The sequence below is a fragment of the Cuculus canorus genome, chromosome 20 (genome assembly GCF_017976375.1).
Source record: "Cuculus canorus isolate bCucCan1 chromosome 20, bCucCan1.pri, whole genome shotgun sequence".
NCBI lineage: Eukaryota > Metazoa > Chordata > Aves > Cuculiformes > Cuculidae > Cuculus > Cuculus canorus.
In genome coordinates, this window is record NC_071420.1 from 5,154,059 (window position 1) to 5,173,419 (window position 19,361).

Sequence of the window (19,361 nt, forward strand, 5' to 3'; positions counted from 1 at the left end):
GTCCATCCGTCCCGTGGTCTGCGTGGTCCCTTCAGTCCGAGATCCTCGTGGTTGTCCCCTCCGGTGTAATAACCGTGTGTGGGCTGTGCCGGATCCCCGGTGCTGGTCCACATCACGGTTCCTGGTGCTCAGATCTGCTCCGCCAGCCAGTCCAGTGCCTCTTCCCACTGGAGGAGGGGGACAGTGCTGGCACCTGCCAGCCAGGAGCCAGCGAGGTCAGGTCTCCATTGCCTTGGGATCAGATCCACAGCCCCATGCACAGGCGCCTGGGCTTGGGACAGGGATGCTCAGCCCTGAGGGACCCCACCAAGGTGCTGCCCGGCTTCCCTCTGCTCACCTTTTGGTTCCAGCAGTCCCGGCCATGGTGGTGCCGAAGGGATGACCCTTCCCTCGGTGCTGGGACAGCACTCGGGGACTGGCAGCTCCTGGGGGAGCGGGTGCCGATGGGATGAGCTCCTGCTTCTACCCTGGCTCCTGCTTCTGCCCCGGCTCCTGCCATGAGGACACATGAAGAAACCCCAATCAGCTGCCCAGGCACCCCCATAACCCCAGGGGCTCCGGCTGATGCCCAGGGGGTGACCCCACGCCCGGGCCCTCACCGCTTCCCTTGCTGGTGCCCAGGGAGCTGGCGGGAGCCGGGCTGAGCCGTGTCCTCCTGGCGGGGCGGCAGGATGCCAATGCTTCCCTCGGAGGGGACCGGCTGTGGCGTGGGGGGCCCCGGCAGCGCCTGGTGGGGAGCAGAGCGGTGGGGTTGCCATGCCATGCTGAGCCACCCTCCCCAAAAGAGACCTGTGGGGCCATACCTGGGTCACGATGGCATCGGCTGGCGCCGGGCAGCACTGGGGGCACCCTGCGCAGCCGGAGCGGCCAGAGGTGGGAGGCAGCTTCTGCGAGAAGGGAGGGAACCACAGGGGAGGTTTTGCATCCTCACCCTGCCATGGGTACAGCCCCGAGACCCCCTGCTCACTCACTGGCAGCGTCGTGTTGGGCTGCTGGAGTCTCGCGGGGTGGCCGAGGGGAACACGGGGGGCGCGGGCACTCCGGAGCGGGTGCTGGGTGTCACAGGAGCTGCGGGTGGCTCGAGGGGACAGGCTGGCTGCAACATCACCTCCAGGGTCTGGGGACAGCTGGGACTGCCTGGGGAGCAGCAAGGGAACAGGGCTGGGCATCAGCAGCCTCCGGGGAACCCCTGAGCCCCACTTGGCCCTGGGGTGCCCCGACAGAGGCTGGGTGTCACCGGGTGCTGCCCAGCTGGGGGTCTGCCAGCTGCTTGAGCCCCTGCTCATGGGTCCTGTGCGTGCCCCCCGTACCTCAGCTGCTCATTCTCCACCACGAAGTCCCTCAGGAGGCCATAGAGGCTGGGCCAGGCTGGGGCTCCCTCTGCCAGGGGGTGCCCTTCAAGAGGGGGGCGATGCAGCCCCGCAGGGCCATGCCTTCGTCCCCAGCCTGGCCATGCCCCCACTCTCGGGGGGGTCCCCGGGACCTCCGTACTCCTCATCGGCAGCCTGGGCAGGCACAGCTGCTGGCGCAGCGAGAGGTTTTCCAGCTGCAGGGCTTGGATTTCTTCCTCCAAGGTTTTCAGCAGCTTCTCTGGCGACATCTGGGAGCACAAGGGAGTGACGGCTCAGGGGGGTCCTGGCAGTGGGGCAGAGCATCCTCCCCACAGCTCCTGCCTGCCGGACCCTGTTGGCCATGGGCTTGGTGGTGACCCTCCGGGCTCGGCTGGCGTAGTGCAGCGTGCTCAGTGTCTCCGGGAGGCAGCGCGAGGAAGGGGAGACGCAGGCGACCTGAGGAAGAGCCACAGGTGAGCTGCCAGCTGTGGGTCACCCATTGCCCCTTCCAGCCTTCCTTTCCATGGGGCGAGACCTCAGTCCCTGCCCAGCCTGCGCTGCACGTACCATCAGGGTGATGCCCGAGCCGCCCAGCGAACGCGCCAGCAGCCGGGTGAGCTTGCTGTCCCGGTAGGGGATGTGCGTCCTCTTCCCTCGGGGTTTGGCCAACAGGGAGATGCAGTGTCCTGCCATAGGATGAGCCACAGTGGGTGCCACAGGGCTTTGATGGGGACCAGCGGCCCCTGTTCTCACAGTTGGGGGTCCTCTAAGTCTTACCCAGTGCCAGGAGGCTGCGGTTGATGTTGTTGGCCTCCACGGAGAGCTCCCCGCTGGAGCCGGTCTCCTTCACCCGCTCGCTGCCCGCCAGGTCGACGAAGCACAGGGTGCCCTGCTTGCTGGGGCGGGCGCTGGGCTGGAGGGACCCACACTGGAGGGTGATGTTCTGCCCCACCTCACCCTTCTGTGTAGCCCACAGCAGCGTTCCAGCCCCTGGGACTGGGGATCTGGTCCCTGCTGCTCATCCCAGCTCCATCAATGCATCACTGGGAAGGAGGATGTGACCCCTCTACCCTGGGGGTGTTTGCACCCCACAAAGAGCCTCAGCCCCCCACCGCCACAAAGCCTCCCCCACGGAGCAGGATGTGTGCTCACAGCCCGGCTGCAGATGTGGATGGTGAGAAGAGCGTGGCTGCGGCTCGAATGCCTGTTGAGGGCGTGCGCCGAGGTCCGTCGCCTCTGGGATCCTGCCAGGAAGGAGGTTGAGAGCTGCAGGGGGGCACAGCACCCACTGCCCACCCGCTGCCAGACACTGCCTGGGCTCTGCTGTAGGACAGGGACCTGCCCCACCATCCCTGGGGAGGGTCTAAACCCCCCATAGCAGGTCTGGCACCTCTTGAACATCCCCCAGCCCTCCACCCAGGGCTCAGCACCTTGCAGGAGCAGCTCAGTGATGGCCTCCATGCTTTCGAAGTCCACGTTGAGCTGGTTCTCCACGTAGAAGCCACGGGTTTTGCTCCACCGCAGGGGCAGGGCACACGGTGGCCCCGGGCTCAGCAGGTCCCGGACCTGGGGATACGGCAGAGGGGAGGCATCGGGGGAGCTGGGACATGGGGTGCCAGCGGGACATGGCTGGGTGGCTAAGTAGGTGCTTACCTGCTCGTTGTAGATCTCCAGGTAGGAGGCACTGAGAGCCAGGTCAGAGCCACGGCTCCGGCTCTGCTCCAGGAGGCAGGAGAAGGATCTCTGCATCAGCCCCAACAGCCCTGGGGCTGCCGGTTGCTTCTCGCTCTGCGGAGATGACGGGTGGGCAAGCAATCGCACCGCTTTGGCACCCATCTCCTCCCACCATCCACAACCAGGAGAGAAGAGCCCGTCCCACCATCAGGACCAGGTCAGGAGTGGGGAGATGGCACTGTACCTGGGTGAGGGGTCCCATCAGGGTGTAAGTCTTCCCGGAGCCGGTCTGCCCGAAGGCAAAGACGGTGCAAGAGAAGCTGGGGAAGATGCTGAGCCTCAGGCATGGCCCCAGGCGGTGGCACAGGGATGCCACCTCCCGGTACGGCTCCAGTAACGCAAACCTGCTGGTGAGCCCAGGGCTGGGGTCTCCCCAGGACTCACCCATCCATCGCCAGCTCCACCAGCTGCCTCACCCCACTGCCCTCGAACACGGCCTCCTGCGAGGCGCCCGCGTCGAACACGGCGCTGAACCCGAAGGTGGCCTCGTGCCTGGCCGCGCTCACCTGGGCACAGGGACAGCGGTGGCTCAGCGGGTGCCGTAACCCCCCGAGGACCCCAATGAGGAGGGGGCACTTACGTGGACGGTGCCATTGCCCAAGCTGTGCACAACCTGCCGGTCCCCTCGACGCGTCTCGGTGCAGGTCAGTGGCCGGACCCTGATGGTGAGGGGGACACAGAGGGGTTGCTGCATAGGGACCTGTGGGTAGAAGCGATGCTGGACCCCACGGCGTCCCCAAACCCTTCGGATCCCCCTTACCTCAGCACCACTCTCAGGTGTGTCTCTCTGCCCGCCACCGCGCCCTCTCGCTCCTCGCCGGGGCTCCTATGGGGCACAGAGGGCAGCAGGGAGGTGGGTACCCCAGGAGATCCCAGGGGACAGGGCAGAGGGGCTCACGACGGAGCTGTGCCAGCCTCCTGTCCCCACGGTGCCCCGTGGCCTCGCAGGGACACAACGCCCACCCGCATTCCCGCAGACCCCACTCCCCACAAAGTGCAATCAGCATAAAAGCCCAAAGCATCAAATACTCTGTGAAATCAAGTTTTAGTCAACTTATTACAGGAAAGGTCATAAATCATTAGGAGGGATCAACAAGTAACAGCTTTTAAAGGCAATGCATCCGATCGTTACTACAAGGGAGTAAATACAGCGATTAAAATCCACCGCCAATTGCTTCACTGTCATTACCCAGTTCTGCAGTTGCTGGAGGGGGGGTTCCTCCAGCAACTGGGAACCCACACATGGGAGAGGTGTCCCACCCATTAGCTTTTATATCATTGAAAAACAACTTCCATCACCCCAAAACTGTGGGGTTTCCAGCCCCAGCTGCTCCTTGCCTCTCTTTCTCCCGCTTTCCTGCACCGACAGCCCTTCACAATCACAGGGCTAGCGAAACGCTTTCTCATACTCTTATTTACCAACAACAGCACCGCACAACCACACCGATCGTAGCAATGGGAGAGGTTACAGATCAAACAGCAACACAAGACGGCTCAGCCAGGGATCCCCTCGATCATTTCAGCGCAGTCGATCAGGTCCTGCCCCTTTGTCCCCCAGCTTTTCGGGGGTGCCAGCCCTCCACCCGCTGCCCAGGATGGTCACCTCCAGCCCCACCAACTCACGGTCTCTCCTGGCCCCGTGGGAGCGTTCTGGGTCGTGTTCCTGGTTGGGGTTCCCAGCCCTGCTCCCCCTCCAACTCCATTCGCCCCCCCAGCACCCCTCGCCAGGGGTGCCCGAGGCGCGGCCGATCCCAGTCGGAGCCACCGCCAGCCAGCCTGGGCTGCCCCGCACAACAGGTACCACCGCTCCTGTTAAACATTGACCGGCATCAGCCCCGCGGGAGAGCGGCCGCAGCGCGGCGGGGGGCCAGGGGGGCAGGCGGGGGCACCTCAGCCTTGGCACGGGGTGCCCAGAGCCCACTTCAAGCTCTGGGGTCCTCATGGGCTCCGCTGCACCCTGACAGTAATGGGGGGGTGAGATGGATGGGGACACCAGTATGGGCATGGTGGGGTTACTGGCAGATGGGGACACCGGTACAGGCATGGTGGGGTTACTGGTGGATGGAGACACCTGTATGGGCAGATGGGAAGGATACTGTTGGATGGGGACACTGGTACAGGTATGGTGGGGTCACTGATGGACAGACACTGGTATGGACATGGTGGGGTCACAGATGGATGGGGATATCAGTATGGACATGGTGGGGGTTACTGGTCCCTGGAGGTGCTGGGGGGGTTGTTCGCTCCCCGGGGTGATGCTGTGGGGGCCACAGAGCAGTGAACGGCCCTTGGAGCCGAAGGGAATGACTGGGGGGGGTCAGCACCGCCTGCTCAGGGCGGTTCCATCGTGCTGGGAGGGGTTGACGGGGGATAAAAGCCAGGGCTGCGGACAGGGCCAGGGCAGCCAAGCAGGATGAGTGCAGCCCCGGGCACCTCCCGTGCCCCCCAGCCGCTGCTGCTCCGCTTCCCCGATGGGGCAGGGGGACCTGGGGGCACGGGGGGCTATGCCCCATGTCCTTGTCCCTGTCCCTGCCCGGGGGTCCCACGGAAGCGGCGTCGGACCACCTTCAGCCGGGGGCAGCTCTCGGAGCTGGAGAGGGCATTCGCTGCCATCCCCTACCCGGACATCGCCACCCGCGAGCGCCTGGCTGAGCTCACCCAGCTGCCCGAGGCCAAGATCCAGGTGAGCGTGGTTGGGACCCCCACTCCGTGCCCCAAACCCCCTCCTCTGCGGGACCACCCCATCCGGGTCTCACAGTCCCATTCCCCTTCTGTGCCTGGCTCAGGTCTGGTTCCAGAACCGCCGCGCCCGCAGGATCCGCAGCACCAAACCAGAGCCACCGCCGCTACCACCACCACCACCGCCTGGGGAGCGGGGTCCCCCCGCGGCACCTCCTGACAGCACCATCCCGACCCCGGCTCCCACCCTGCCCGCGCCGGGAGCCCGCAGCCCCGCTCGCGGCATCCCCACCTCGCTGGGCTCCATCTCCGACCTCATCTACAGCGCAGCCATCACCAACCTGGGCGAGCCATAGTGGGGACCCCCTGGGAGCCCCCCCGCACCAAGACCCCACCGGCTTAGCTCTGCGATTTCATTAGGGTGTGGAATTACCGCTGGTTCCAAAGGTCCCGAGGATGTCATCCAATATTCTGAATGCCGCGGCGGCCGTGGCGGGGCCAGCTCCCCATCAGCCCCCTAATGCCGACTAATCTTTTGGACAAAATACCTTAATCTGAGGCCGTATCCAGGGATGATTGCGGCGCGGCCGCCCCTAATCCGCAGGCACGTTCGCAGGTGCCGGCAGATTTCCCCGTATCGGATATTAAAGCGTGTTCGCAGAGGGGCTTAGCTGCCATCAGAGCATTAATCACGGTGTCCCGCCCTGGCAGGGTGCCCACCTGGCAGGTGTCCGGGTCCAAGGGGCCAGCGGTGCCACCATCCCCTCTCCACCACGGGGCCGTGGTGGCACCCAGCTGGCTCCGCTCTCTGTCCTGTAGCACCCAGGAAGCCCCCGGGCTCTGTTTTGAGCTGCTTCCCACATGGAAGCCGGGCATGGTTTGAGGTAGAGCTACATGCCACTCGCTGCCCTGCCCACCTGCACCCCGTGGCATGGGCTGGCAGCGATGGATCATGCTCCTTCCCGAGGCACCAATGGGGTCAGGGGATGCAGATGATACAGAGCTGCTGCAGGCAAAGCCGAGCTGGGTGCCAGCCCCAACGTGGCTGTGCAAGGTGCCACTGTCCTCCTGAACTGGAGGGGGAAAGAGCCCGCACCAAACATGAGCTGGGTTGGGAATAATGCTCTGCCGAGAGCGAGCGAGGGCAGGCAAAGAGTTTTGGCAGGAGCAGGATGCAGACGGAGAGAGATTTATGGTTCTTCAGTGTCTTTTAGATGTCAGGCTGGTGTTCCACATAGCAAAGCATCTCCCATCAGGCAGGAAGGGGGTTGGAAACACAGAATATTATTTATTTCCAGGATAAAAGAACAACTTGATAGGAGAATGGGAATGGCAGGAGCTAACACCCCTCTCTGTACTGGGATGGTAAGAGTCCACAACCGTTCCCTCTTCTGTTCTGCAGCTGCGGGATTTTAATCCATGTCCATTTCAAGAACGTTACGGAGTGGGAAGCACAGGATGAGGCCTGAGAAATATAGCAGTCTTCCCGGTAGCAGGAGCAGGTACAGATGGTAGCAGATAAACCTGTCCAAATTAATGGCTCCTGGGAAGGGGAGAAGCCTCTGGCGCGTTCAGTTCAGTTCATGGGGACACGTGTGGTTACAGTTTCCCGAGGTCCCCTTCAAGAGTCCGCACCATTACATACAGCTCGGCCAAGCCCACCACTGAGGCCACGATTACTGCTGACAGGACGCGCTGGGGACACAAAAAGAGAGATCAGTGACCATGTGTGTGCCCCGAGCTGCTGCTCCAGCCTGGCTGGCGCAGGGCAAGTGGGCTCCGAGGCCACAGGCTCACTCACCGCTGCTGTCTCAGCGAAGACATACTGGCTGCCCAGGTACGTGCAGGCGAAGGAGGCCACCACTGTGAGAATGAAGTTGAATACGGTGATGACAACGGCTTTAACAGAGCGAACTAGAGAGAAGAAAGAGAGACAATTGTGCTTTTAGGTAAGGCTTGGAGAGTAGGGCCAAGGACAAGCTAACAGAGCCTGCCTGTGGCTTCCTCAGCCAGGCTACCGGAACACTTGAAGATTCACAGGCTTTGCGACTCTAGACATGTTTGTAAGAGCAACCAGCAGGCTGTTTGTGCATTCAGACTCTCCGGTGAGCTATTCCAGGAGGGAAGGGCTGTGCGATGCCAGCAGCTAGCGATGCCATGGTTCCCGTGCCTGACCCGTAGGCACCCGTCACCAGGCACCAGCAGGATAGGCAGCCACTCACTCACCTTGCCTCCCAAATTCAGTCAACGGCCCGTTCGTGTCCTAAAAGGGATTAAAACAACTTGTGATCGGCTGTATTTTAATGTTAATGCATAATAAAAGTGATGCCAATGCCCTAGCCTGTCCCTAGATCTCAGAACTCTGGCAGCAGGCGGGTAGGATGCAGGGCAGCAGCAATTCCACAGCACTTGGGTCTCACTGGGTTTTCCCTTGTGGTTTGATTCAAGGACACTTGAGAACAGATCATTTCCAATCAAAGCATTTCTCAGCGTGCCTGTTTTCTTGCATGTGGGTTCTCTGCTGCAGTGACAGAGACCCTAAAGGTTCCTGACTGACCTGTTTGAACCCTGCCGGTAGGCGAAGCCGCGGCCCCTCACCTGCCCAGTGATGTTGCGGGTCATTCGCTGGTACTCTTCGTTGGCCAGCTTGGCCTTTATCCGCTCCAGCCGCGCCACCAGCTCGGGGTTCTGCGGGGGGGGGGGAGGGGGGGGCAGAGCTACCGTGAGGACTGGGGGCCGCCGCCGCCTCCCGCGCCCCGCGCCCGGCCCTCACCTACCCGCGGCGGCACCGGCACCGGGGGCAGGTGGATCTCGCTGCCTTCTAGGAGCTGGAACAGGTACAGCGGGGACCCTGCGGGGGCGGGAGGGGCGGTTACCGGGGGCCAGACCGGGGGCGGCGGGGCGGGGCGGCGCGGCGTTACCTGCCTCCCGCAGCGCGGCGTGCAGCTCCCGCAGTAGGCTGAACGGCACCAGGGCGCCTTCGGACGCCAGTGCGGCCTCCAGCTCGGCCCGCAGCCTGGCGGGCAGCCCCGCCAGCTCGCCGCTCTCCGCCGCCCGCCGCAGCCGCCACCCCGCCTCTACCGCCGACGCCATCTTGGCACCGACACCACAGAGCGCGGCACCGGGCTAGAGCGGCGCTGCCCGCCCGTGCGGGCGCCGCCTGGAGGGCAAAGGGGGTGTGTGTGCTCGCAGTGCATTGTGGGTTGGCGGCGGGGTGATATCTGGCAACATGGAGAGCTATATCTGGGGCGGAAAACCATAGAGTGCGGCCGCGAGCTAGAGCGGTGCCGTCTGTGTTCCTGGGACTGGGGTTGGCGTGGTGCATTGTGGGCTGGCGGCAGGGTGATGTCGGTAGGCGCTGTGCGGCGGTACGTGGCGGCGGCGCTCAGCCGTTGTCGGGCCCGCGGGCCGCCACTCTGGGAACCGGCACCGGCCCCAGCCCGTGGACTGCGGCCCTTGGGAACGGGGGGAGCCGCCGTCGCCCTCCCGCTGTTGCTGCCGCCGCGGAGGCACCTCTCGTCCCGGTGAGGGCGGGGGGCGCAGGGAGGGGGGACCTTTGGAGGGGGGAGGAAGGAGCCCTAGAGGGGTTGTTGTGGGGAGGACACAGATCTTGGAGGGGCTGTTGGTTGGGGGGAAGGCAAGGGGCTGTTTGGGGGGTGGAGGGGGGAAGGCGTCGTTGCTGGGGGTGAGGGCAGGGGCCTTAAGGTGGAAGATAGGGCTTTTGGGGAGAAGGCGGGGCCCTGGTTGTTGGGGTGAGGGCAGGGTCCACGGAGGGGCCATTTTGGGTGAGGGAAGAGACCATTGTTGGGAGAAAGTTGGGGCTATTTTTGAGGGGAAGGCACAAACCATGAAGGGGTTGTTTTGGAGAAGGGGGGGGGCGTTACTGGGGGGAAAGCGGGGAGTGTGGAGACGCTGTTGGGGGAAGGCAAGTGGCTGTGGAGGGGCTGTTGTCAGGGATGAGGGCAGGGGCCATGGAGCTGGGGGGAAAGCAAGGGTTGTTGGGGGGAAGGCATCCTGGAAGGACTATTGGGGAAGGCAGGTGGTGGGGGTGCTGTAAGGGCAGTTTGGAAGTGGGGTGAGGGGTTCTGAGGGTGTTGGGCTCTTAGGTCACTGAGGGGAAGGAGGGAAGGATTTGGGTGGCAGGGATATGGGAGAGGGGCAGTTTTGCTGACAGAGTGACTGGGCAGGGGGGCGTCCAGAGCAGTTGGGAAAGGGGAGACTGGCAAAGTGTGGGATGTGAGTGACTGGGCAGCCAAGTGTGTAGTGGGGCGCTCTGAGGGATGCATGGTTCTAGTACGAGGTGGGGAGCCATGCCTGGCCAGCGCCAGGAGCTTATGTGCTATCTGCTCTGGGGTGGGGATCAGCTCCCATTGCACCCACTGAACAGCCACTCTGCTTCTAGAAACCGTCCAGAGGGCAAAGTATTGGAGACTGTGGGGGTGTTTGAGGCACCGAAGCAGCATGGCAAATACGAGACCGGTCAGGTAAGCGATTCCAGGATGTGAAGCTGGTCCTGTAGGTTTGTTCCAGAAAGGTCAGGTAGCCAAGGGGTTTACCCACAAGGAGGTGGCTGCATTGTAGCAAAAGGCCAGAAGTTTCACAGTTCAGTACTCTGTGTCTCTGCTGTGTTTGCACTTTGCCAATCATCTGACAGTAGCAGGGTGATAAGAATCTGCAGCGTGACACAACTGTTCCTATGATGGCATTTGCTCTGCTGGCCTTATTGAAGGGTTTTCTCCCTCTGAGACCAAAAGGAGAGTCACTTAATTTGAGAAATAACAACTGAATTTGTCATTTCAGTGCTAAGGACTCACAGATCTGTTTCTGTGTTCTGGAGCGTTCTCTCCTATGCCGGTCTTCTTCACTTTTATGGAGTAGAGATGATGCATGTTTCTTCTTTCATCCCAAACTCTCCCCTCTTTGGGTTCACACAGTGGTGATTCTCACTGCAATCCCATCCCATGCATTCATGCTCCTTGTAAATGCTTCTACTTTTAACTCAGTCAACAGATGCTTTTTAAATGCTTTCAGAAAAGGGCTTTTGGCATCATGTTTCCTGTTGTAGCTGAGGTGATTAAAGCCTGCTGGTTATTCAAATGCAATTATTTGTTCCTTTCAGCTATTTCTTCATAGTGTGTTTGGCTATCGAGGAATAGTCCTGTTTCCATGGCAAGCCAGGCTTTATGATCGAGATGTGGCTTCTCCTGTCACAGAAAAGTAAGGATTTATTCTGCTTTATCTGGTGTTGTGCTGTTATATTTACATTTTGTAGCAAGTTTCCTGGTTGGAGTAAATATGTTTTTAAGGAGGACGATGGTGTGGGCTTGTTTTGCTTAAATGTAAAATGGAAGAGGGGTGCTTAAAGAAGAGATATAGCATGAGTATTAATTTTGTGTTAATTAGACAGGATAGAAAGATGAAAGATGAGAGTGGGAATGTGAAATGAATAAAAAAAAAAAGAATAACAAGCTATGCTCTTAGCATTCTCTGTTGTAAGAAAACCCTTGTGTTGCTGCTTGTGTAAATCTGGGCTTAAAATTACGGGCTGGTGGTTGCGGGTGAGCGGGGTTTGCTGGCTGACTCCCCAGTTTCAACCCACCAGGCCAAATTCATCTTCCTTGTTGCTGAGTTGCTGTTCGCTCCTCTCGCCTCTTCCATCTATTTCTTCCTGGCCTGTGTTGGAGGTGTGCTGGGCAAGTGTGTGTTTGGAGTTGGGATGGAATGAGGAGTAAGCAGAGAATGGAAAGGCAGGAGAAATACCCACCCCAGACAGGAGACTGTGCTCAGCAGGAAGAACTCCTGAGCTGTATGAACCCAGAGCTGTTGCACCACAGGAGCACACCTTTGATTGTCATCTGGGCTCGTCTGTTGTAGTGGGGGTGGCTGACATGAGGTTAATTTGGATGCAATTGCATCATGACAGGCTGTGAAATGTATTTTTTTAAAGAACCGTTGCTTATGAACATGCCTGGTCCTGGTAATAACTTTGCTGCCATCCTGTGCTTGAGCTTCGTGCTCTGCTTCTCTCTTCAGGAGCGAGAATGCGACAGGCCATGGTTCCAAAGAGGTGAAGGGCAAAACACATACTTACTACCAGGTGCTAATAGATGCTCGGGATTGTCCACATATAGTAAGTAACCAATAATCCTGGGATTGAAACTCAAATGTTCTCTCTTGTCTGAATGCTATAGATGGACAGACACTGAAAGACATGGCTTTGATGAACTCGACTGATAAGAATTTTAGGACAAATTTGTTCTTCAAGTCATATTTTCCCTGAGAAAGATAATCTGGAATGTCGTATGACTGTTTTTTGGATGATGTTTCCACTTTCCAACCTGCCTTCTTCATCCTGTTGGCCTTCCTGTTCTGTTGCATACTGGTCAGTGCGGCTGCAGGTTGGAGCACTGAAAGCGCTCCTCGCTTCTTTGAGTGGAGAATTAATCTAGAAGAGTTAAAAGGAGAGAATTGGTTAAATAAAATAAACGTTACAGCTTTAGAAACCACAATAGTGAACTAAAATCTGGCTGGAAACTGGCCCGCAACTATGCAGAAAGACATAGACTTGCCTTTTTCTCAGTCTCAGAGATCCCAGACGGAAGCAGTGACGTTCCTGGCAAATCATGATGACAGCAGAGCCCTCTATGCTATCCCAGGTGAGTGACACACCTTTGGCCTCTGCAGAAGGGACGGTGGTCATGAGGCGAAGTCATAAACATTGCCAACAGTTGGCTTCTGCTGGTGATACAGCAGTACCTGCAGGATGTTCCACAGTGGATCAGTCTGTGGTTTAGGGCCCTGCAAGCAACAATGGAAAGATTGGAGTATGTGCAGTGCTTTTGATGGCAGTTGGTCAGACTGAGGCATGCCTAGAGCTCATGAGACATTGATTGTACACACAGAGCCTGTTGCATCAGGCTGTTCTACTTTACTAGCAGGACAGACAGATCTCTTCTTGTCCTCTGTGTTTCCTGCCCAAAGTCCTTTAGTGACAGTGCAGCTGCTTCCCAGGCAGTGTGTATTTATCAGAGTAACCATCCTAGGGAGAAATCTCCCAGGAGAATGCTGCCAGGGGTTATTGCTGGCCTGTTCCCTCCATTCTTCCTTGCGATTGTGGTATTAGCTTTGACTGCTGCTGCCAAAATCCTTTCCTTAATGCCCTGCTAGTGCTATCCATTTCTCTGCCAGGAGGCTTCTGAGCTGCTCTTTGCTGGAGAAGTTCAATGGCTTTGGGGGTTTCTGTTTCAGGTTTAGACTACGTAAGCCATGAAGATATCCTTCCCTACAGCTCCACAGATCAAGTACCCATCCAGCATGAGCTCTTTGAGAGGTTTCTCATGTACGACCAAACAAAAGGTAATCTCTGGCTTCAGAGGCCAACTCTTCAGTGAGATGCGTGAGGTGCTTTGTAAGGAATACCCAGAACCCATCATCTTAGTTGTGGTGTAAAACTCATGGTCTGATTTGAGTTGTGTTACAGTAAAGCCTCCTTTAATTTTTGTAATGATGTGATGGGAGTTGCTTTGAGGGGAGAACACTCCGGATATGAGAGAGTTTGCCTCTCCTCATAAACTCTTCTGTTTTCCTTCCCACAGTTCCACCTTTTGTAGCACGGGATACGCTGTGTGCGTGGCAGGAGAAGAACCATCCCTGGCTGGAGCTCTCCGATGTGCACCGAGAAACCACAGAGAACATCCGCGTCACAGTCATCCCTTTCTATATGGGCATGAGGGTGGGTCTGTGCTGCGCATCACTGTTAGTTCTGTCATCTCTTTAAGTTGCCCGTGTTCCTAAGGCCAGTTTGCTGACTGGAGGTACCTTCTGCTCACTGGAGAAGTGACTTTTTAATCGCAGTTGTAATTTGATTGTCATGTTCAGCAGAGGTAGGAACATGAAACTGTTTTGTCATGCATTTTTGGAGAACAGCTCCTGCATCTTAGTTTTGACTTCTTATTTGTGGGATGGGAAGAGCACTGTGCTGTTCTGTAGAATGGTGTTAGCAGGATAGAGAAGGAAAAGTTTTAGGAAGGCTGGTGCAATGGTCCTTCGCTGCCTCCACCACTGATGGGCACATGCACAACAAGTGGCACTGAGGCAGTCTGCCCTGTAATTGTGGGATGGTTTGGGTTGGAAGGGACCTAAAAAACATCCAGTTCCTACCCCCTGCCATGGGCAGGGACACCTCCCACTGGATCAGGGGCTCCAAGCCCCCTGCAGCCTGGCCTTGAACCGCTCCAGGGATGGGGCAGCCACCACTGCTCTGGGCAACCTGGGCCAGGGCCTCACCAATCTCAGAGTAAAAAGTCTTGCCCAGTGGTGAGGTGCTGTGGACGTCTGCCCATTTCCTGTCTCTAATGCAGGTTAGAGGGTTTTGCTAAAGCCTTCTGGATTTAGCTGATAACTACGTGCTCTTCCTAGTGTAAGAACTTCATGTGGCCCATCCGAAATAACAGATTTCGGAGAGGGAGGGCTAGAAATTGCTGCAGCAGTGTGATTTCCAAGTTCAGATGAGCCCAGCTGCCGGGGAGCCTGTGCCGTGGCAGGTGAATGTTCTTCTAGTGGAATTACAGCTTCTGCAGAACCCAGCTGATGTTTGTCCTAACCATGTCAGAGAAATACGTGCCTGAAGGCAAGGAAATGGGTGTTTCTAGATCAGTAGAAAGTGTGTGATTAACATGGAGATCAATCCTCCGCAGTCATGAGATCCTTGCAAATATCCTGCCCCATGATTCCGTGTCCAAAGCAGAGACGGTGCCAGGTAGTAGCTGAGGAACTGCTTCGCAGAGCAGCTGTCCTTGTGCTCATGTGAGCTGGCTGTGTCACCCTGGCGCGGAGCAAGAGCCCCCGTGCTTGCACTGTGCTGACAGCTGAAGAGGTTTTGGCACTGAGCGTTGAAGGGCAGCTGCTAAAGTCTTTTGTTTCTCTTGACAGGAAGCCCAGAATTCCCATGTCTACTGGGTAAGTGCCTATTGTTTCACGAAACAGCTAAAGGGAAGGAGTTTATTCGCTGTGCCATCATTACTGTGTGATGGAGGGAGAGTAGCCCTTGCCTGGAAACTGTTCCTTTGTATTGGCTCTGGGTTATCAACTGTTTGCAGCCGATGCCGGTCCTTGTAACAGCCTTTCTTCTGTCCAGTGGCGCTACTGTATTCGCTTGGAGAACCTTGACAGCGAAGTGGTACAACTCCGAGAACGGCACTGGAGGATATTTAGCTTGTCTGGCACCTTGGAAACGGTCAGGGGCCGTGGCGTTGTAGGGAGGGTAGGTATCATGCAGCTTCTTTTGGGAAACACAGCCCCATGGAGTCCTCATTACCAGTAAATTGCTTAGTGGGCAGCAGAAATCGATGGAATAGGAAGCTGGCAATAAAAAAAAAATCACGGGAGCTTTTAATCTGTTGTTTGTATGCATGAATTGAAGCTTCACACTGAGCATCACAGCATGATCCTAAATGATTGGTAATGGGAAAAGTGGAATAGTACGGATTCCAGCACTACTCACTGGGCAGGTTGTTTGCCATGTAATTTGTAGGGATGGCTGGGTGTGGATCTCTCTGTTTTTCTTCTTGCTATGTGAATTCCCTATTGATGCTTGTCTGTGGAGAAATGTTAAGATCCCTTGCTGATGCAGAGTGGTCTCTTCTTGTCTTCTCAGGAGCCAGTTTTATCCAAAGAACAGCCAGCATTTCAGTACAGCAGTCATGTCTCCCTGCAGGCATCCAGTGGTCACATGTGGTAAGCAGCAGTCATTACCGCGATACTGGTTTAGATTTAGGACCCCACAGCGCTGAGCCAGGGTGCAGTTCGCAATCTGGAGTTGGCTGGAAGGTGGGTGGAAGTGGACTGGATGTATTTGATCGTTAGCATTTCTGTGAGCTTCTTTATAGCAGCGTTCAAGTTAGTGATAAGAAGATCTGTTCATTTGCTGCACTGAGAGAGGTTCTAGGCTAATTTATCCTCTTCCTGTGGTCTAAACCTGGCTGGACTTGAAAAGACACAAAGCGGTTTTCTATCATCTATTGCTGTGCTCGTTTCCTGTCCCTTTTAGTCCTTGGTGTAAGAGGCAAGGCATGTGGGGTTATTCCCCATTTAGGCCAGATAAGGCCTTCAGTCTAACTGTTGTTCAAGTCCCCTCTTCAAGTGCAGGCAGGAAAGTGCTTGGCTGAGTTGTTCTTTTTCTGTGCTGTGGGGTTAAAGCTGTTTCCCTCTGTTTGCATTTAGTTAGCACATGTAGCATCACCTCTGTGTGGGCAAGAAATACGCACCCAGCTTTTGCCCTCTGCATGGACAGGGCTTTCTGCCTTGCACTTTTTAAGTAAATCTGTTTGAGTTAAGCTGCCTTGGAAGTGCCTTTGAGCTGGGAAAAGCAAGAGACCAGCTCTTTGCCTACAGGATACATCCTTTGCCATGTTAAGCATTTTGAATTGTCTGAGTGCGTGCCCTGCGGAGTAAAACCAGCTTGTTTAGTATTTTTCCCCCTCTCTACACTTATCCTGAAGAAAAAGAGGCAAAGGTTCTGCAGCTCAGAAGCTGCTCAGCTTGACTTCTGCTGTTTAATTGTGTTCTCTCCATCACAAGAACCTGTTTATCTTCACAATCCTCTTGCCCATGTTGTGTTCTGCAGTTCAGCCATCTAGCTCAGAGCAGTAAACAAATCCTTTGTTTGTACAAGGACAGGCAGACTCAGTTCTGAAATGCAAAGCAGAAGCTGTTCGCAGTTACATCTGTGATAAGATTTCATATTGTCGCAGACTTTTTACCCAGTGGAGCTTCTGCCAAGGAATACGCATCTGAATTTACGTGTAATCAGTTTGTAAAAATAGCTCAGTCGGTTCTGCCTCGTGCGGAGTGGGAGTTAGGTAAACACTGCAGCAGCTGCGTGGAGTGCTCTTACCTCCTGGAGGCTCCAATCAGGACATCGTTATTCAGGAAATGTGTATTAGAGATGTGATGCAAACCGCCCAGGAGTCTTCCAGCTCATGAGTCATCCTGGCAGGCAGATGTCCTTGCTGCTGGACCAGCATTGCAAACACAGCCCTGGAGTCCCCGTGCAGAATATGGAAGAGCTCACGTCTTGTTGCTGACGATTCCTACCTGTGTTTGTTCCTGGCCTCAGTGTGATCTCTGCCATTATTTTGCAGGGGTACTTTTCGATTTGAGAGGCCTGATGGCTCCCACTTTGACGTCCGAATCCCACCCTTTTCTCTGGAAAGCAACAAAGATGAGAAGACCCCCCCTTCCGGCCTTCACTGGTAGATGGAGCAGACGGATTGCCGGGACCCGCAGAGACCTGTGTGTGATGTAGACCTTTGCCTCCCCATTACACTGCAGCCAAGAACAAAGAGCTTTTAAACATTTTAAACCATTTTTGTTTTAACGTTGTCTAACGGGGAGGCTGTTTTGAACTTTAATACTGGCTCTCTCAGGCCCCTTGTAAACACAAGCTGTGTTACAGTTAACCCTTCCCTTTGTGGCGCCGCTGGGGTTCGAGCTGGGGAACATAAATCGGTGCTGCAGCAGAAGATTGGCCCCCAGCAGGCCCAGACCCTCTCCAATGTGTTGTGAATTCTCTGCAATGTGAGGTTTCTCTAATAAACTGGCCCTTCCAGTTGCAACCAGTCTTCCTTTACAAACCAAGGCCTAGGCTTTGTATCCAGCCTGCCCCGGCTTGTTGCTCCCATCCTCCTTGCCATGCAAAGTGGAGTCAGCCAAGACTTAGTGCTGCTTGGGGAGGCAGCAGCAAAGACCTTTTAGGAAGCAGAAATGTGAGCTCAGCCTCCCTGCGGTGCAGCTGCTTTCTGGGATTTAGCTAGCGTGTGGCAGAGCAGCCTGTGAGCTCTGAGAACTCCGCTTCTCCTTACACAGCTCATCTGGGCTGAACGCTGGAGCAATGCGAAGCCAGTTTTCTCAGAGGAGAGAGCACAGAGGGAGGGAAAGTGGGTTGGCAGGTGGTGCTGAGTGTGCCCAGAGCTTCGGGCTGTGTATTGTGGTTGTACAGGAGAGCTGAAAGGAGCTCTCCCCTAGTGAGGCCTTGCCTCGCTGCCGGGATGTGCATCCTGGCTGCCAGAGCAGACTTTGCTGCTCACACTGCAGCTGTAACCGTATTTCCCTGGTGGTTTTTGCTTTGGCAGGAAGAGCTTCTTTTAACCTGCTGTGCTGTTGGCCACATGAGATGGCGCTTGAGTTTTGCTCCTGCTTGCTCAGCAGGTTGTAATTTTGCTACTTGGTGTGGAGGGCCCAGCAGAACCGGTCAGTGAAATGGCTGTAAGCGGTGTGGAGTTGTGGGAATGCTGCTTTTACACACACACAGGGCCAGGTCCACAGTGCAAATGCAGCGTTAGCTCTTTTTCCACACCAGAGCAGCTCTTGGCAGCTCTGAGGATTGTAGAGACCTGGGGAATCACAGCCCCTGTGGTTGGGACCCCTCTGGCTGGCTTTGGGTTTCCAGATTTCTGGATGGCTCGCAGGGGCAGAGGTTGTTGGCTTTGTGATGGGAACCATGGAAAGAAGAAGTTTCAAACCCTGGAAACTCCTTTCCTTGGCTTTCCTTAAAGGACAAGGGATAACCAACTCATGGGACTGCTGTTTGTTTCTGAATCGGAAGTATTCTAGTTATCCCCTCTTCCCCTGAGGCTTCTCTCGACAGCCTCTCTGCATGTGGCTCCGCCAGGCAGTGCTGTGGCTGTCATGACTGATGGACAAACACCCTTCAGAAATGACAGTGGGAGAGCCTCGCGTGCTGTCCCACAGCCAGCAGATAGCTGTGCAGAGAGGCTTAGTGCTGTTGAAGCAGTAGTACTTTATCTGTCACTGATGTCTTAATTGTGTGTCTTCCTTCCATCTCCTGCGGGATGTGGTAGTTACGTTTCTTTCAGATTTGAAAGGTTTAGACAGCCAGCCTGCTTTTAGGGGTAGAAAAGGATCTGTAAAGCTGACAACCCCATGCTGCCACTGCCATTATGATTCCTTCACAGGAGGAAAAGGCGGGGATTATGCCTTGTGTTTGGAGGAACCAGCGACTTGCAGGAACCTGCTTTTTCCCTCCCATGCAGTTGCTCAATTGAGATCGCAATAGGAGCTGCCCTACTTCTCCCTTGGGTTGTAGACTTCAGCTTTACGGGCAGTTGCACCACCACTGTGAATGGTTAACTCTGTCGCTCACCTGCCTGAGTGTCTGGGGTGCTGTGAACCTAATCCTTCCTGTAATGAGTAGACAGTGTTACATTGTGGAGCGATGGTGTGGTTCTGGATGTCGAGGCTCTGCAGAGCAGCTTTGGCAGCTGTGGGGCTCCCACACTGTGCGTGGTGGGACGTGCCACTGCAGCAGGGCACGGCTGAGGCCTCGGGCTGTGGCAATGGAGACGCAGACCTTGCAGTTTTCTCTAATCATATTCTTTTAATCAGCACGGCACACAGAGGTTGAATTAAGAAAGTACACTGGCTTCTGTGTTTTAGGCAGATTTTATACACCTCTTCAGTTCCGAACTAAGATGACAAACAGTATATTTTGTTTTGTCTATTACACACTTGTGTTCCCAGGTGGGTTTTTCCAGACTGGCTTTTTCTCGTGCACTCAAGATTCTTGTTTGGAGCACCTGTTTTTTTAGTCATGTTTAT

At 56.2% G+C, this 19,361-nt stretch overlaps 4 protein-coding genes across 7 annotated transcripts; 2 read left to right on the forward strand and 2 right to left on the reverse strand.

Annotated features, from left to right (window-relative positions):
• Positions 1 to 58: 58 nt before the first annotated feature.
• KIF12 (kinesin family member 12) lies at positions 59 to 5,151 on the reverse strand. 2 transcript variants are annotated; one of them, XM_054085188.1, is made up of 17 exons: positions 4,689 to 5,151; positions 3,826 to 3,891; positions 3,646 to 3,724; positions 3,450 to 3,571; positions 3,250 to 3,325; positions 2,985 to 3,119; positions 2,762 to 2,897; positions 2,484 to 2,575; positions 2,109 to 2,244; positions 1,899 to 2,017; positions 1,683 to 1,787; positions 1,311 to 1,600; positions 972 to 1,137; positions 804 to 932; positions 600 to 727; positions 338 to 492; positions 59 to 193 (listed from the first exon to the last, which is right to left on the reverse strand). In XM_054085188.1, exons 1-17 carry the CDS (start codon positions 4,883 to 4,885, stop codon positions 129 to 131), a joined length of 2,196 nt encoding a protein of 731 aa, XP_053941163.1. In that variant the 5' UTR covers positions 4,886 to 5,151; the 3' UTR covers positions 59 to 128. The 2 variants fall into 2 exon arrangements, with proteins under 2 accessions (XP_053941163.1, XP_053941164.1); XM_054085189.1 differs by having other exon boundaries at positions 804 to 887; positions 4,689 to 5,146.
• Positions 5,152 to 5,454: 303 nt separating this feature from the next.
• On the forward strand, positions 5,455 to 6,864 carry SEBOX (SEBOX homeobox). Its single transcript, XM_009560270.2, has 2 exons — positions 5,455 to 5,748; positions 5,852 to 6,864. The coding sequence occupies exons 1-2, from the start codon at positions 5,479 to 5,481 to the stop codon at positions 6,098 to 6,100; spliced, it is 519 nt and encodes a 172-aa protein (XP_009558565.2). The 5' UTR covers positions 5,455 to 5,478; the 3' UTR covers positions 6,101 to 6,864.
• Positions 6,865 to 7,007: 143 nt separating this feature from the next.
• On the reverse strand, positions 7,008 to 8,925 carry TMEM199 (transmembrane protein 199). Of its 3 annotated transcripts, XM_054085180.1 has the most exons (6): positions 8,666 to 8,882; positions 8,522 to 8,595; positions 8,343 to 8,432; positions 7,971 to 8,007; positions 7,546 to 7,658; positions 7,008 to 7,439 (listed from the first exon to the last, which is right to left on the reverse strand). In XM_054085180.1, exons 1-6 carry the CDS (start codon positions 8,835 to 8,837, stop codon positions 7,344 to 7,346), a joined length of 582 nt encoding a protein of 193 aa, XP_053941155.1. In that variant the 5' UTR covers positions 8,838 to 8,882; the 3' UTR covers positions 7,008 to 7,343. The 3 variants fall into 3 exon arrangements, with proteins under 3 accessions (XP_053941155.1, XP_053941154.1, XP_053941157.1); XM_054085179.1 differs by having other exon boundaries at positions 7,008 to 7,658; positions 8,666 to 8,899; XM_054085182.1 differs by lacking the exon at positions 8,343 to 8,432 and having other exon boundaries at positions 7,008 to 7,658; positions 8,666 to 8,925.
• A 44-nt stretch (positions 8,926 to 8,969) lies between these two features.
• POLDIP2 (DNA polymerase delta interacting protein 2) lies at positions 8,970 to 19,359 on the forward strand. Its single transcript, XM_054085176.1, has 11 exons — positions 8,970 to 9,268; positions 10,147 to 10,228; positions 10,864 to 10,961; positions 11,778 to 11,874; positions 12,325 to 12,400; positions 12,993 to 13,100; positions 13,340 to 13,476; positions 14,676 to 14,702; positions 14,881 to 15,006; positions 15,400 to 15,479; positions 16,886 to 19,359. Exons 1-11 carry the CDS (start codon positions 9,090 to 9,092, stop codon positions 16,998 to 17,000), a joined length of 1,125 nt encoding a protein of 374 aa, XP_053941151.1. The 5' UTR covers positions 8,970 to 9,089; the 3' UTR covers positions 17,001 to 19,359.
• The last annotated feature ends 2 nt before the right edge of the window (positions 19,360 to 19,361 follow it).